Source organism: Ochotona princeps, chromosome 18 (genome assembly GCF_030435755.1).
Source record: "Ochotona princeps isolate mOchPri1 chromosome 18, mOchPri1.hap1, whole genome shotgun sequence".
NCBI lineage: Eukaryota > Metazoa > Chordata > Mammalia > Lagomorpha > Ochotonidae > Ochotona > Ochotona princeps.
In genome coordinates, this window is record NC_080849.1 from 37,866,031 (window position 1) to 37,881,516 (window position 15,486).

General features: G+C 36.5%; 1 protein-coding gene across 1 annotated transcript in view; it reads right to left on the bottom strand.

The window, feature by feature from the left end:
- Positions 1-516: 516 nt before the first annotated feature.
- Positions 517-15,486, bottom strand: part of DSC1 (desmocollin 1) — a 29,915-nt gene continuing 14,945 nt past the window's right edge. The window contains exons 7-16 of the mRNA XM_004579587.2: positions 13,505-13,671; positions 12,682-12,816; positions 10,689-10,874; positions 8,969-9,228; positions 8,661-8,803; positions 4,172-4,384; positions 3,477-3,713; positions 2,307-2,428; positions 1,621-1,875; positions 517-783 (exon numbers count right to left, since the gene is read on the bottom strand). Coding sequence (XP_004579644.2) covers positions 586-783; positions 1,621-1,875; positions 2,307-2,428; positions 3,477-3,713; positions 4,172-4,384; positions 8,661-8,803; positions 8,969-9,228; positions 10,689-10,874; positions 12,682-12,816; positions 13,505-13,671 — 1,916 coding nt within the window. The 3' untranslated portion in view covers positions 517-585. The remainder of the gene's footprint in view (positions 784-1,620; positions 1,876-2,306; positions 2,429-3,476; positions 3,714-4,171; positions 4,385-8,660; positions 8,804-8,968; positions 9,229-10,688; positions 10,875-12,681; positions 12,817-13,504; positions 13,672-15,486) is intronic.

Consider the following 15,486-nt stretch of genomic DNA (forward strand, 5'->3'; position numbering starts at 1 on the left):
ACCCACATGGGGCAGAGAGCTAAGGACCAAGTTCCTAAAGAAATCAGTTTTGGAAGTACCCTTTGGATGGACTGAAAAAATGTGCTGAAAAATGAGCTTTGTGAATAAACTGAAGACTGCATGTAAGAGTAGTTAAAAAGTTCTTTTGAAGACAGAATGCAATTCTCTGGCACTACAGAAAACATTCCTAAAAGCACAATTCTCCTCAATATTTTGAAGAAAATATTTGATTCGTCCACCTAAAATGAAAACTCGTTTTTATCGAACCTCCGCTATACCCAGCTCTCCCACATACTCTTCCACGGCAAACAGAGTAGATAAATGTTACAATAGCAGGTGCAGGGCAACACAGAATCCCAAAAAAGTAATAGAAATGTGCATGCAAAAGAAAATTAGCAAGTGCAATCTTTGTTTCCAGGGAATGTTGAAGTGATGTCAGACCAGGAGAATTTAGGGGAGCCCTGCATTTATAGTTATCAGTGTATACATGATGCAAATTAGCACATGGTTACTGGACACACTATGGTTTGAAGTCCAATCAACCCTTGTATGTATTTATAGATGTTGCTGTGTTGAAAAGCACACTTATTGCTTTGCACACGTCTTTGCTAATGTCCTAAATTTGGGTTCCAGATGATCCAGAAACTCTAGCCCTTCTTCTTCCTGGCGATCGCTGCAACAACCTACGGAGCCGGCCATAGATCCCTTGCCTTCGTAATTATACGAACGCACATGGTCTTCTGAATGCTTATGCTCCTCAGCTTGTCGACACAAATACACCTTCTGTATCAAAAAAGAGCACATTTTATTATTTTTTTTACAAAACACCTAAACATATTAGCATAAAAATGATGTCTTTGATTTACCTTTCACTGTTTAATTTTTAATCAGAGTGTGTCCTCTAATGGATTCCTACACAAAAAATGCACATGATTGGTCTGTATTATATTCATTCTTAAAAAGATATCAAGTAAATAAATGCTCCTAGTGAACACAGTCATGAATACTAAGGCGACACATATATCATATAACTCATTTACCACTTTCCATTTGAATATAAAGATTGTATGTACTTGAAATGTGCTTCCCTAAATTCCTCACGTATTTGGAGGAAACCAATATAGGCTATAAAACTGTCAAATAATCATAATATAGTGCATTAAAGTGGCTAATATCAAACTATTGATGTGAACCATAACAATAATACATGGAACTAAAACCCAAAATATAGGCTTAACCATATAACTGCTTCATTTTGATAACTGGGGTTTCAGAATCACATAGAAAATTCAAGTTCATTCAAAACGGTTTATCGCTACCCTTAGCTTTACTCCTGTGATTGTTCTGGTATTTTACAGGGAATAAATCATCAATCTTGTATTCATCCTAAGGATACATACATATGGCACTCCTAACACAATGTTTCCAAACACCATATTTTAAAATGTGAACTTTAAATAATCTTTCGGCTCTTTGGGCTTGAACCTTACTTTGTGTCTACTATAACTGAACACAAAAAAGACACTAAGTACCAGATGTATAAGGAGGGAAACATTTGGAAATCCTGGATCATAGTGTTTGGCCTTCACATCACAGAAAATCAAAAATATTGGAACTTACTTCGCCAAGCCTAGGTTGGGTGAAGCTCTGCCAGTCGGTGTACGTGTATCTGCCGGTGTCCATGACGCCTTGCACTGCTCCCTTGCTGGACTCCAGGGTCTGATGCCCGCCGCCTCTGCTGAGATCCACGGGGTAGCCTCCTTTGATCATCTCAAAACTTTGCTGTGTTTTGATTCCCTGGCCACCAAGAGTACCCACTGACATGGTTGTGTCACAAATGTTGGATGTCTGTGTGGGGAGCCTAATATTGGCTTCCTAAAAATAAAGTTAGAGTTATAAATAGAATGAATCAAACTAAACCTAGCAGATCACCTTCATTTCTTTCCCACTGGAGGCAATTCACTTAGCTGCTTTTCCTTACTTTCCATATGCAAAATTAGGATAATTATAGTCCCATGGAGTTCCTGGTTTCACTCTGGCACAGCCCTGGCTGTTCTAGGTATTTGGAAAGTGAACTAGCGTTTGGGAGCTATCTCCCTCTTTTTCCTTCTCTCTCTGTATGCCGCATTGCCTTTCAAAGAAACAAATGCAACTTTTTAAAAAATTAAATGTGCATTTGGAACTCTGCAGAGTCATAAGCATTCCTAAGGCATAATTTATTAGTATTAGTGTTGCTATATTATGTCATAATCAAACTGTTATTGGATCACCACATGATCCAAAAAGGGAAATTAAACCATATTCACCATCACTTCTTCTCCGGGTCCTTCAGTATTTGATATAATTAAATTTTGCTGTGCTACATCTTCTGGAAAACATTTCTTCTGGGTTCTCTTAGCAGTGACACAGAAACATGTAAACAGAATACCTAAAAATAAAAAGATAAATGTAACATAGTGATTTTTCCACTCCTAAATATATCAAATAATCTGATCATATGATTGTTTAAACATTTCTTGGCAGGATCTTTTAAATTTCATTCCATACATTGGGATTTTTCTTAGATCTCAAAGTTTAAAACAATATTTTAAATCAGTACAGTCTATCTCTCTTTCAGATTAATAATAGCTCTAGTCCCAAGTCCAAGATTAACTCATATATATGTTTCCCTCCATTCTTCAACATTGAAGACTAAATTTCAGAGATTATTATATTTAAAATCATACAGTAACACTTGAAATTCTGAGCACAATAAAACTAAGACCATTAGGCATAAAAACAGACAAGAAAGACAATTATATAAGTGGGTCCTTAGTTTCAAAAGTGTACATCAAGTTGTATAATACTAATAGGAACTTGCAGTTTAACATAAAACTCAAACTGGAAATTAACTGGAACATAGTATTTCATATGGAAACAGAGAAAGAGAGACAAATGGGCAACATTTTCAATACTTTCACATTTGCAGAAAAACAATTTGAAGAATGTAAAAGTCTTAGACCTGTTACACATTACTTTCTTAATGGTATCATATGCCATTGCCCACTTAATGGAAACTTCTTAAGGTATAGGTTAAACCACTGTGTTAATAACAGAACATAAGCATCTAAACAAACTTCGCCCTGTTCTCATTAGTTCCTTCTTTATTCATATAATTTCCATCTGTAAACATAGGTGCTCAAAACACTATAATGTTACAGAGGAGGAAATCCTCATTATATTATATTATACAAAGTATTCAATTCACACATAAAAATGTATATGAAATGATTATCTCAATAATTTGAATTTTACTTTAAATAATGTAATATTGTTACAATGTGCTTATTCTCTGAGAGAATCCCTATTAAAGCAGATGTTGAAAAAGGACACTTATCCAAAGGATATCAGCATCCTGATTAAAAAGAACTATCTTATTTGTTTTTCTGAACATTAGCTATTATTTCAGCAAACATATTCTAGATATGAATACTTACATAATAACAAAGCAGACCCCAGAGCCATGGAAAGAATGGCCCATTTTCCAAGTACTACATTTGGCTTAACATCTCTTGGTTCAGGACTCATCCTACATTCAGATGGAGTAGTACAATCACATATTCTCACCGATAATACATGTTTTGAACTAAGACCATGTCTGTCTTGAATTTGGATAGGCACGAAATAATAGTTATAATCAAGAGCTTGCCGTTCACGTAGTAAGAAATGTTTACCTAGATGGGAAACAATAAATAGCATGGGGAAAAAATAACTTTTAGTGGGAATATTATTCCTTTGTGGCATTCTTAAGGGGAAATTAAAACAGAATAAATGCTAGTGGCTACATTCCTGTCTTAAGAATTATTTTAGTTCTTTAGCGGCTAAAGAATTATTTTAAGTTTTCACAAAAATAGAAAATTATATCATTTTAGACTCACATTAGGCTAATCCATACTTAATGGGTTATTCAATTATTCACCTAAATGAATACTTGTTTCTTTAAGAGATACTCAGAACAAGAGTCTAAGATTACTACAAATACACTATTTTAAAAAAGTAGGATATCCCTTTCTTAAGATCAATAAAATAATTTTCTAAAATGAATGCACATTTATTATGATCAACTAACTTGAAAATAAAGTTTACCAGCCATTTTAAGGCCATATTGATCACAAAATTACCAATTACTTACCATTTTTTGCTTCTACTGTCCAAAGTTTGTTGGCAGAATTATCCAGAAGGAATTGAAAAGGTGGGCCATTATCAGGCCCATCTGGGTCTACAGGCTCAAGAACAGCATAATCCTTTTCATGTCGACAAATAGTCACATCTGTATCAATTCCTGGTGGGTGATCATTAACATCGGCCACAAACACTACTAATGTCCCAGTGCAGGAACGGCCAACTAAAATAAATTAAAAACAGGCTGCATTTTCACTTAAAAATTGGCTTATTTTCAACCATTTATGTGATATACAGATCACATCTGTTTTCTAGAAGCTTTCTAAACTTAAGTTTGACTACCTACTTCCCAAATCTGCTGGCACTACTACAAGAAAGCAACACTTTATTCTTTCTTAAAGACTGGTAGCTGGATGAAAGTGTCCCTTTGGCTATTTTCCAAAACTAAGTGATGAGGTTATGAGGTACATCACTACAGAATAACATGTTGGAAACAAAAGTGATTCTTACAGCTTAATATGGAGCACAAATAGGCATCTTTAGAGTGTGAAGACTGTTCATCAATTAACTTCTGAGTTACTTCCTTTCCTCACTGTCTTCACCTCCAGCTTGTAAAATTTCTCATCAAACTCACAAATTACTCTCCACCCTACGTTCGTGGTTACATTCTGTTGTCACTGCAACACTAATGTCAGGTACTCAGGAAACTGATTTCAACTTCTAGAGTTGATGGTGGCCATGTTCTCTCTCCCTCTCTCTCTTTTCACTACATTTTGCAAGCACATTGAACTGTGAACATGTGACTTAGTGACATATTGCCTCATCTTCATCCTAACAGCACAGAGATCTACCTGGCCAATTACAAGTTAATATTACTATATTTAACATAATGTGGTTGCTGAAGGTTTTTTTTGTCTAGAATAATTTGATTGAATAAACCAGAAGTCTAAGTCAGCACCCTCACCCACATTTAATTTAATACACTCTTGACAATGGAACTTGTTGACAAACATACCAATTTTTCATCAAGACTACTATTTACCTAAGATTTCACATGCAAGTCTCAAAGTATATTTCTAATTAAAATAGTGCCCATGAAGGTTGACCTGGTAAAGAAAGTTAAGCCATCAGACAGGTAAGCTACCACCTTGGATGCCTGCCTCCTGTTAAGAGGACCATTTTGAGTCCTGGCTAATCTACTTCTGATCTAACTCCCTAATAAGGTGCCTGGGAAACAGTTAATGATGGACAAAATGCTTCAGTTCCTGCCACCCAAATGGGAGGCCCAGAAGGAGATCCTGCCTCCTGGCTTCAGGTTGGCCAACCCTGGCTACTTCAGCTACTGCAGGCACAAACTAGCAGGGAGTTGCTCTCTCTTTCTCTCTTCTCCCTCCTTCTCTGTGTAAATATCATTCTAAAATAACGTCCATTATTATCATTTGCATTTAAGAGAACACAAAGTCCAACTTCTACCATTTTTTCAAGATCATAAAAATATCAAATAGCATAATATCAAAATTGAAATAAATACAAATTATGTATTTCCCAATTTTATCTAAATGCTGTTCTAAATTTTAAAACATGAATGTTGAATTTATTATAAAACTGCTAAAATTATAACAGATACAATTCATTTTTTCATTTTTAGTTTAACATATATCATGTAGTGTATTTTAAGAAATTTTTTCTGTTGAATAACCACCAAATAATAACCACTTGTTTAAAGTGGTTTTTAACTAATTACTTATATTAACACTTTATTTTAGAACTACTTGAGCAAGGTTTAATAAATCTAGAAATAAGGGAGAGGTAGAACTATAAAGAGAAGAAATGTGTAATAGCACATAAGTATTTTGTGAGTGTTAGAAAATTATTAAACATAAATAGCAGTGACATCAAAATGAACAAACTAAGATAAGTGACGTGGTGGACAAGATTTTGCAAGTAAAAAAATTAGTGTTGGCAGGAACATTATGAATTTACCTTTTAAAAATTAAGCAAAAATCCTCATTATGGAAAAACAGAAATTATAAAAATCTAACAAACACATCAACCATGAGAAAACAAATTAAAGCTCATTTGTTTCTACAATCAACCAGCACTTATCAAGCAATACTATATTCCATCTCAATTTCTGTTTTATCCTGTCAATGAAGTCAGAATGAAAGATGCTGGAAACCAATCTAAATGAATGTCAAGTCAGAAATGAAAATAAGGTCTTAGATATTTCCAAATACTGCAAAATGATGCCAATAAGTTTCCATCTTGCCTCCAGATAAGAGAACTAAATCTAAGCAATTTTTGACATTGGTTGAAAATTATAACAATGTAGATGTGCTTCTGTTTTTATAAATATCATCGTCATCAACTGAAAATAATTTGGGGTTAACTAACAATCTCAGCTCATTATGCTTCAACAACAGAAATTCTGGGAAACAGCAATTATCCATTGCTGACTAAATGTTTCCAGTAACCAGAAGCTTATGGTGTCATGACTTGGCCTTCTGCGTATATACATTTTCTCAATCAGTTGTCAGATTTTCAGTTCTTCCTCATTAACCTGTCATTAAACTGTAATATACTTCTTCACAATTTCCTACATTTTATTCCTGTGCTCTTGAAACTATTTAGCGCAAAGTATTTCTCATTTCGATCTAGTAACTCTCCAACATCAATGATTTTAAGGAAATTCATCATATAGGATCCAAAAATAAAAACACATTTTGTAATGTTTAAACAGTCTTTCGTATCAAAACCAATTGTTCTGAACCCTCTATTATGAGATAGTATGTCAAGGCATCTCTTTGTGGTACTGATATCTTTTATGGGCACTGGTTCATGGCTCGGCTGTTCCACTTCTGATCGAGAGCTCTGGTAGTGGCCTGGGAAAGTGGCAGGAGATAGCTCAAGTGTTTGGGTCCCTGTCACCTACATAGACCAGTTGAAGCTCCTTACTCCTGGTTTAGCCCTGACCACTAAAGCCACTTGGGGAATAAACTGCTAGAATAAGAACAGATCTCTCTGTCTCTCTTTTCTTCCTCCCTGTCTCCCTCCCTCTTTTTCATTTCCTCTCTGTGTAATTCTTTCAAATAAATAGATACATTTTAAGGAGAAAAAAAAAGCGTTCCAAGCACCCTGGGCCTCTGGGATTGCAATGAGTTTCTGTTTCTGGGAAAGCACCGAACTCTCAGAGCAATGACAATGAACAGCATCTGCATTAAAGAAACACAGGCCAGAATCTGAGCTAGATGCAATGTCAAGGAACAGCTTACCAAATCCAGGAACCCTTTTACAAAATTAACTTCATGTTTGAATCAGTAAGAACAGAATGTATCTGAGAAGCCATGAATATACCCTTTCTTAGAGTAAATAAAGTCACTTGTGATAATAGCATGTTATTCCCAGTGCAGGAAGGCTGAAAAGTTATAAAGAGAACTGAACAAAGACTAGTTGGAACTTTCACAGATTGTCATTGCAATGTCCTTCAAGTGTTTACAGAAACTGAGTTTCAAACTACAGGAACAAAGTCATTTTAAATCAAAAGTGTGACAATGCTTTCAAAAGTGACAGTGGGGTATTTTAAGAGTCTGTTGTAATGTCTAGTTTGTAGTTTTACAATGTATGTAATACATTTGCATGGTAGTACATGTGTATAAACACACTAGCACAAAGTTTTAGCAAATTATTTTTAAACATATATTTAAACACATTACAATTGGTTTATTAGTAGCTTTTTTTTCCCAAAGGGTTTCAAGATCTTTAATTTGCTAAATGTAAAGACATTTTTTTTTCATAGAACATACTCTAAAATCAGCCTTGGAGAGAGATTCAAACCACATGAAATGGTTTGACCATTGCTTTAGAAAACTATGTGTCTTTCATTTGCAGATACTCAGAAGAATCCTACATTGAACTCAACTCTCTTGTGTTGGTTGAACTCTGTGAACGAATTCAAATCATAAAAATGTCAACTTGTGTTTCTGAATACAACAGAAAACCTGGGGTATGATGTAATTTTCTAAGTAGAAATAAAATGAGTCTCAAAACAGAATTGGATCATTCACTACCCTCACAGTTTTGCACTAGTCTACCTTAGCCTACAGTAGCTGCTTTCCAACAAAGTGAGAAGTCACAAGGAAAATATTGTTCGCATTAAATTTCTATCTGCAAATAAACAGATTTCATCCCAATATCATGAAAAAAAATGAAGAAGGAAGGAGGAGAGTGGATGGCGAATGCAGACAGGAGAGAGGAATCAAAGGGTGGGAAGGGAGGCTGCACTCCTACATCTGTATTGCGAGACCGCAAACTTTGCTCAGTTTACAAATAAAATAGGTTGAAAATGAGGGATAGAGGACAGGAAGGGAGAGGAGGGAATCTTTATGCTTACAAAAATGTATGATGGAAAATAATACAAGTTAAAAATATATAAATATAAATATAAAAACCCGATATTTTATATTGTATATTTAATTTTATTTCTAGACAATAGCACTTACCTGAATCCATTGCAGCTATGGTAACATTATATTGGTCGTTTTTTACAAATTTCGATTCTCTATCTAGTTGCTTTTGAGTTATTAAATTGCCAGTGTTCTCATCAATATCAAACCAGTTATCTTCATCTACTAACTTCATATACCTAATTTTGGACATCAAATAACCAAAAAATATATATATAAATAACCAAAAAAAAAAAGAACATAATGTTGAAATTTGTCATTTTGAAAAATACATGCAAATTTCTTACATTTGAAGTTAATTTGTGCCACAATCAAAGTTCAGAACCTTTTTGAAAATGTTTTACCTTAAGCCTTCACCACTGTGTGTTTCTGGGTCCAGTGCTTTGTAGCCAAGAAGTTCTGTGCCTGCTGGGAGGCCATCTTTGCTCTGAACAACTTTCACAGGTGGCTGGCATTCAGGACCTTCATCACTGTCCTTAATGTTGACAGTGACAGTTGTGGTGCACATTGTGGGAGGCTGTGAGTTGGCTGTTTTAGAGAACTGTGCTTCATTAAGTACGCCAACTTGCAAGATAACTTGGCGATTGACTTCATAGTTCAATGGCTGCACAATAAACATACTTTCAGCAACACATTTCATTAGGTAGAGGATTTATGCTGTTGCAATTTAAGCATTATGAAAAGTGGGTGTTAACAAAATTGAAGATGCTTGGCTTCCTAAATGACAAAGACTGTCAAATGCAAATTTGTCGATTGTGAATTATTGACGGTTCAACCAAAACACTTTGTGTCGAAGCTCCTGTTTTCATTTTTATTCAAATTTCAAAAAATTGCTTGAAATAAAGAACAGCTGTAAACAATGTTTTCAAGGTTTTTTAAGTAACTATAACACAAATCTTTAGGAAATATATATTACTATGGTTTCTGTGATTTTGTGACTATTTAAAAATACATATGAACTAAATTGAACACCATTTCCTTTGTTTCTAGAACTTGCCTATTTTCCTGAAGGCCTTTAATTTTTCTTTTTTTTAACTATGCAAAAACTAATAATATATTGAGTTAAAATGCACTACGACATCACAAGAGATGCCAGTGACAGCTAAGATTCTTTCATAATAGGTAGGTAGGTAGTTATTTTGCTTGAATAAATTAGTTACTGGATCTGAGTCAAACAATAAAATAATATGTAACTACACCTTTCTCTCTTTTTCAAGATTTTTTTATTTCTATTGGAAAGTCAGATTTATAGAGTGAAGGCGAGACAGAGATCTTTCATCCACTGGTTCACTATCCAAGTGGCCACAACAGCCAAAGCTGAGCTGATCCAAAGCCAGGAGCTTCTTCTGGGTCTCCCACACGGGTGCAGGGTTCCAAGGCTTTGGGAACCCTCGACTGCTTTCCCAGGCAACAAAGAGCTGGATGGGTAATGGAGCAGCCAGGATACGAACTTGTGCCCATATGTGACCCTGCGTGTGTAAGGCAAGAACTTGAGACACTAGGCTATTGCGTGGGACCCGTAATTGCACCTTTTCAAATGATTTTGATTTGAATGTGCTTAGTTACTGACCAAACTGCTTGGTCCTACTACAGCTGAATTAGAGACAATTCTGAAACAGCAGTGAAAAGTGAAAACAAGCAGAGAACAACAAATCTAGAAGTGCCCCTCCCCACCAAAGAGAAGCAAAGGGAAATAAAATTAAAGGACATTTTCTAAAATAATCATGTCAGGAAAATATAATTGCTAGACAAAAGCTTCTAAGACTTAATTTAGAGAGTGTTGTGGGAAAAGAACAATCCAGTGAGTATCTAAAATTAGATTGAATATTCAGTTTCTCAAGTTTATAACTTTTATGTGCAGAATAATGTGTTTTGCAACTAATGTGACTTTTGTTTAAGAAAAATAAGAGTACAATAATAGAACAATTATTTATTTAAATGAACCAAAGTCACATTAGCACCCTTTTGCACTATTCTAGTTAGCATATGTACACAAATTATTCTTACATCACCATACAAAGTTAAGTTAGAATGGTTTAAAAGATAGCTTAATTGTTTATTTACCTTGACAACACATAATACTGCTTCATTTGTGTTTGGATCTGTGCTGATTTTGAAGTTCCCATTTTCATTTCCCTGAATAATTGTATATACAGCCCTTGATTCAGGAGTGTTTGGCAAATCCAGATCATGTACTGACATTCGTAAAATCTCAACATCGATTCTGTTTTCTTCTACTTCTGCCACATACTGAAAAAAAAAAAGACTCTTGTTACTTCAACTTTATAGTTTTAACATGAAAAGTTCAAAAGAAAATGTAATATGGAAATGTATAATGATATATTGGGAAACAATATGAATTTGAGGCACAGCCTCTCTCCTCTTTGTAGACACAGTGAACACCTAACAAATGACTTATATTAACATAGTAAGCATTACAAGAATACAACATCTATAACATATTGGTTTGTAATTAGCATTATAAAAATATAACATCTAGGGCCCGGTGCAGTAGACTAGTGGCTAAAGTCCTTGCCTTGCATGTACTGGGATACCGTATGGGTGCCAGTTCTAAACACTGTGGCCCCGCTTCCCATCCAGCTCCCTACTTGTGGCCTGGGAAGGCAGTCAAGGATGACCCAAAGCCTTGGGACCCTGCACCTGTGTGGGAGAACCAGAAGAAGCTCCTGGCTTCGGATCAGCTCAGCTCTGACGGTTGCCACTACTTGGGGAATGAATCAACAGATGGAAGATCTTCCCCTCTCTGTCTCTCCTCCTCACTGTATATCCAACTTTCCAAAAGAAATAATAAATAAATCTTTTTTTAAAAAGAATATAACATCTATAATATACTAGTTTATTATATATTAATCTTTTATTTACTTTTGATTCACTGTTAAACACTCTAAGGGGAAATTATATCCCTTTCTGGAGAAATTTTTCAAAGACTTGCTTATTTGAAAGTTAGAATTACTGAGAAAGAGAAACAGAAATGTTGAAGCCAAAAGCCAGGAATTTCGTCACAGAATCCTATGTGGGTGGTAGGGGCCCAAGCATCTGAGTCATCTCCCAATGCTTATCTAAGGCCATTAGTAAGCAGTTGGGTTAGAAGTTGAGTATGGTGGGCATCACAGGCAGGAGGCTTATTCTCTCTAAACTGCAACGGTTCCATTCGCCCCCTTTCAGGAGAAATTAAATTATAGTGCAACCCTCCCTCTGCAAAAGACACACTATGTGATTGCTGAAGCATAAGATGTTAAGACCAAAGAAAGTCATTAATCAGAATCTGTTAGATGTAACACAGATTTATAAAGGAATGAGAGTGATTAGAGAGTAATAGTGCTAGACTTGAGTCCTAATTACTTCTTGCACATGATCTTTATGAACGAGATCTTAGGTTGTGTGATTAATATTCAACTTCTTCGTATGAAACACAGGAAAACACATTCACTCCTGGTGCAGGGAAAAATGCAGAAAGTTTGTGAACAAGTCTATCACCAGCTGCATGGTTTTCCTTCTTTGACTTGAGCTTTGGTATAGATTAATGGGGAAAAAATGGAAGGCGACTCATTCTAATTCCAGAAATAAGAATCATTTTCTGATGTTATCTTGCATACTTTTCTTGTTTGCTGCCAAAATTTGCTCATACATGATACAAATGTAGTGATGAGTCAGACTACACTGATGTCCCCATAGCATAAGACAACAGTGTAGTCCCCTTTTAATCGTAAGAATTTGGAGTTTAAAGGGAGAAGTTCCTTTTTCACCACTATGGAAAATAATCCTGGGAATCTGGTACTAGAGCTTACCCATGAAGAAAACAGTGAACAATTAACTGTCAAGAAAAATAATGTCCAAACATAGCTAACAGCAGGATTACTTATCATCCAGAAATAACTGACACTCTGATTTTTTAAAGTAAAAATCTTGTTTTTCTACTTATATTACTTGAAATTCTACCCAAATATGCCAAAATGTGTGGTGTTACAGAGATACCATACCCTAGATTCGTTTTTAAAAATAAATGAATTGAGGTAAATTAATGAGATATTCTTACCGATTTTTCTGTGAAATATGGTGAATTGTCATTTTCATCCTCAAGTGAAATAGTAATTGTTCCTGTGTTACATAAACCAAAAGGTTGACCTCCCATGTCTCGAACCTCCACTATTAATTGGTAAGTATCACATTTCTGAGGAGAGAAAGTCAAAAGAGTACATCTATGAACTTTTCTATTTTCTCTACCTTGCAGTTGTCATAACTTCTATTCAAATGATGATTATTCACAGGTTTAATTTTTTAAAATTATATTTACAATCATGTACATTTGTCCAGACCCAAGGACTCCACAGCAGTAAGAAGGAAGTCCAAGGTGAATTACGGATTTCAGATGGGATTTTTACGTCCTTGAAGGTTAATCAGTTGTAGCAAATGTAGAATGTTGATACTACAGGAGGCGTCCCTGTGATGGAGCAAGGACTAGACGGCTTCCTTAGTACTTTGTGTTTTTATTTTCTGTGAATTTAAAACTGCCCAATGGTAAAGTTTATCAATTAAAAGTTGCATATTATTATATTGGAACAAAATAAATACTATTTGTAAAGCAAAAATAAGATGTACTTCAAACAACTGAGTATCAAAGTAACAGTCAATGAACTTAAAATGGAACCTTGTTTAATACATATGTAGGTATTAATATTAAATGCTTGCAGATATTTAATACCTTGTTTAATACCTATGTAGGAACAAAGAAAATTTCCAGGGAAGCCATAACCACAATCTAGGAAAGTTTTCACAGAGAGGAAGCTATGGTGGCCATCCTGTCATTATCAGTTTAAGCATAACTTAGTAACTGAGAGATTGATTAATCAGTTCATTACTTCTCTATCCAGCAAAGGCGTAGTTGTTGTGATGACACCTGTATCTGGATGTATAGCAAAATGCTTTGGATTATCTGGGATTTGTTGTAGGATTTTGTATTTCAGACGAGTATGCAAAGTGTCAGGTTCATCAAGGTCTACAGCAGTCACTTTTCCCACAGAAGTTCCTGTTTAGATAAATATAGTAATGTCAAAATTTCAAATGACATATAATTAGGCTATAACCAAAATGAAATCAAGGCATTGATTTTGAAAAGTTAGTTTTACACATAAGATAAGCAGTTTATAAATGATATCCAAACATTTCAAAGGCTTTCTCTAGATTTAATTGATTCCTCTGAAAAATGTGATTGTGGTCTACATCTATAAGAACCACTGGTATGCGCGAAATCTGGCGATTGGAGGGGTTCTGATGGAGGAGCCCAGGCAACTCCTCTGGCAGGACACAGACCCTGCAGATAAGCTCAAGAAGCATAGAAGGAAACAGCCAAGAAGTCATGGAAAGTGTCCCACTGGCATACATTTGGCATGGGTCAGGGGCAGACCAGGCTGAATCAGTTCATGTCATCCACTGGCAAATCCGAAAGCCAGAACGGAGTGTGGTTAGAGCCAGGTTTGGATGCGACAAAAGCAGTACACAACACAGAATGCCAAGGTGAGGTTGCTTGTGCCAGATGTGACCACAGCACCCAACCAGCACACATGAGAATCAGGAAGGGAGGGGGCGGAGCCGGCAGGGGAATAAGGGGTGGTTCCCCTGCTGAACAGCTACTGCCACTGGAGAGCATGAGCTGGGATGGGGGCAGACCAGACTGGGCAGGGCTACAACACCTGTGGCCCTCATATGGACCAGATCAGGGAAAAACCAGGCTGGGCTGATTATTCCTACTGGTGCAATCTACAATTAGAGTGAGTGAGGGTTGTTTGGGCTTAACCACAGCATCAGCTGGCAGAAGCTGGCACTGGGGGCTAGTTCTGTCAAGTTAAACAACAGAACCACCTAGAGAGTGCATCTGGGAGTGGGAGTGGCCTGGGAGGGAAATAGTGTGCTCCTCCCTCTTGGGTTACCACCCCCCCACAGGAGGGCATGAAAACTAGGACAGGGGCTGGGGTGGCTACACAGAGACACCCAACAACAATCGTGAAGGCTGGATAGTTGAGCTGGTTAGATGGAACAGGTTTTAATACCCATTGACATGTATGAGATTCAAAGGGGATGTGGGACAGACTGGACTAGTCTGCCACACATACTGGCAATCCAGGGTAGAGGGAGGGCCTGGTTAGGGTAATTGTGGGTCACTCCGGCTGGGCTGCAGCTCCCACTGGTTATGTGAGGGTCGAGTATGTGCTGAGCAGAACCAGGCTAGACTGCAACACCCATTGGTTCCAGCGGAAGCCAAGGATGGAAACAGAACCAACCCAGCAACTGCAACCACCAGCTGATCCAGGCAATGGACTGTGCCAGGCCCTGTGCTCGCCAGTACATACAAGAATCTGGTCTGGAAACACCTCAGAGGAAGCTTCATTGGGGATCCCCCCAATCGAGCTTTCAGACTCAGAACACTAACCGTCAAATGACAGAGAAGAGAACAAGTCAATCAACCACCTCAGCTATATGTTGGCAACGAAAATACTGGGCAAACGCAGACTCTATGATGGACTATGTCAATCAGTGGATTCTCCAACGACCTTATTGTGCTTGGAGTGGTGAGAATGGCAGCAATTCAGAACTGTTGAACTATCAAAACCAGTTGAGCAAGAATATTGCAGCATGCCCCACATCTGAGACCTGGGGTGGGTGGGAGACTGGGTGGGGCTTCTCCCTTAAAATCTCCTTTTACATCAGATACATGAAGGAAACAATATGGAACTGATTGTCTTGCCCATCTTCCTGTAGTGCTTGAACCTTTTTACCCTAATTATGTCAAGATTGTCAAAAATAATTTAAAAAAAAAAAGAACAGTTCCCATCCTACCCTTAGT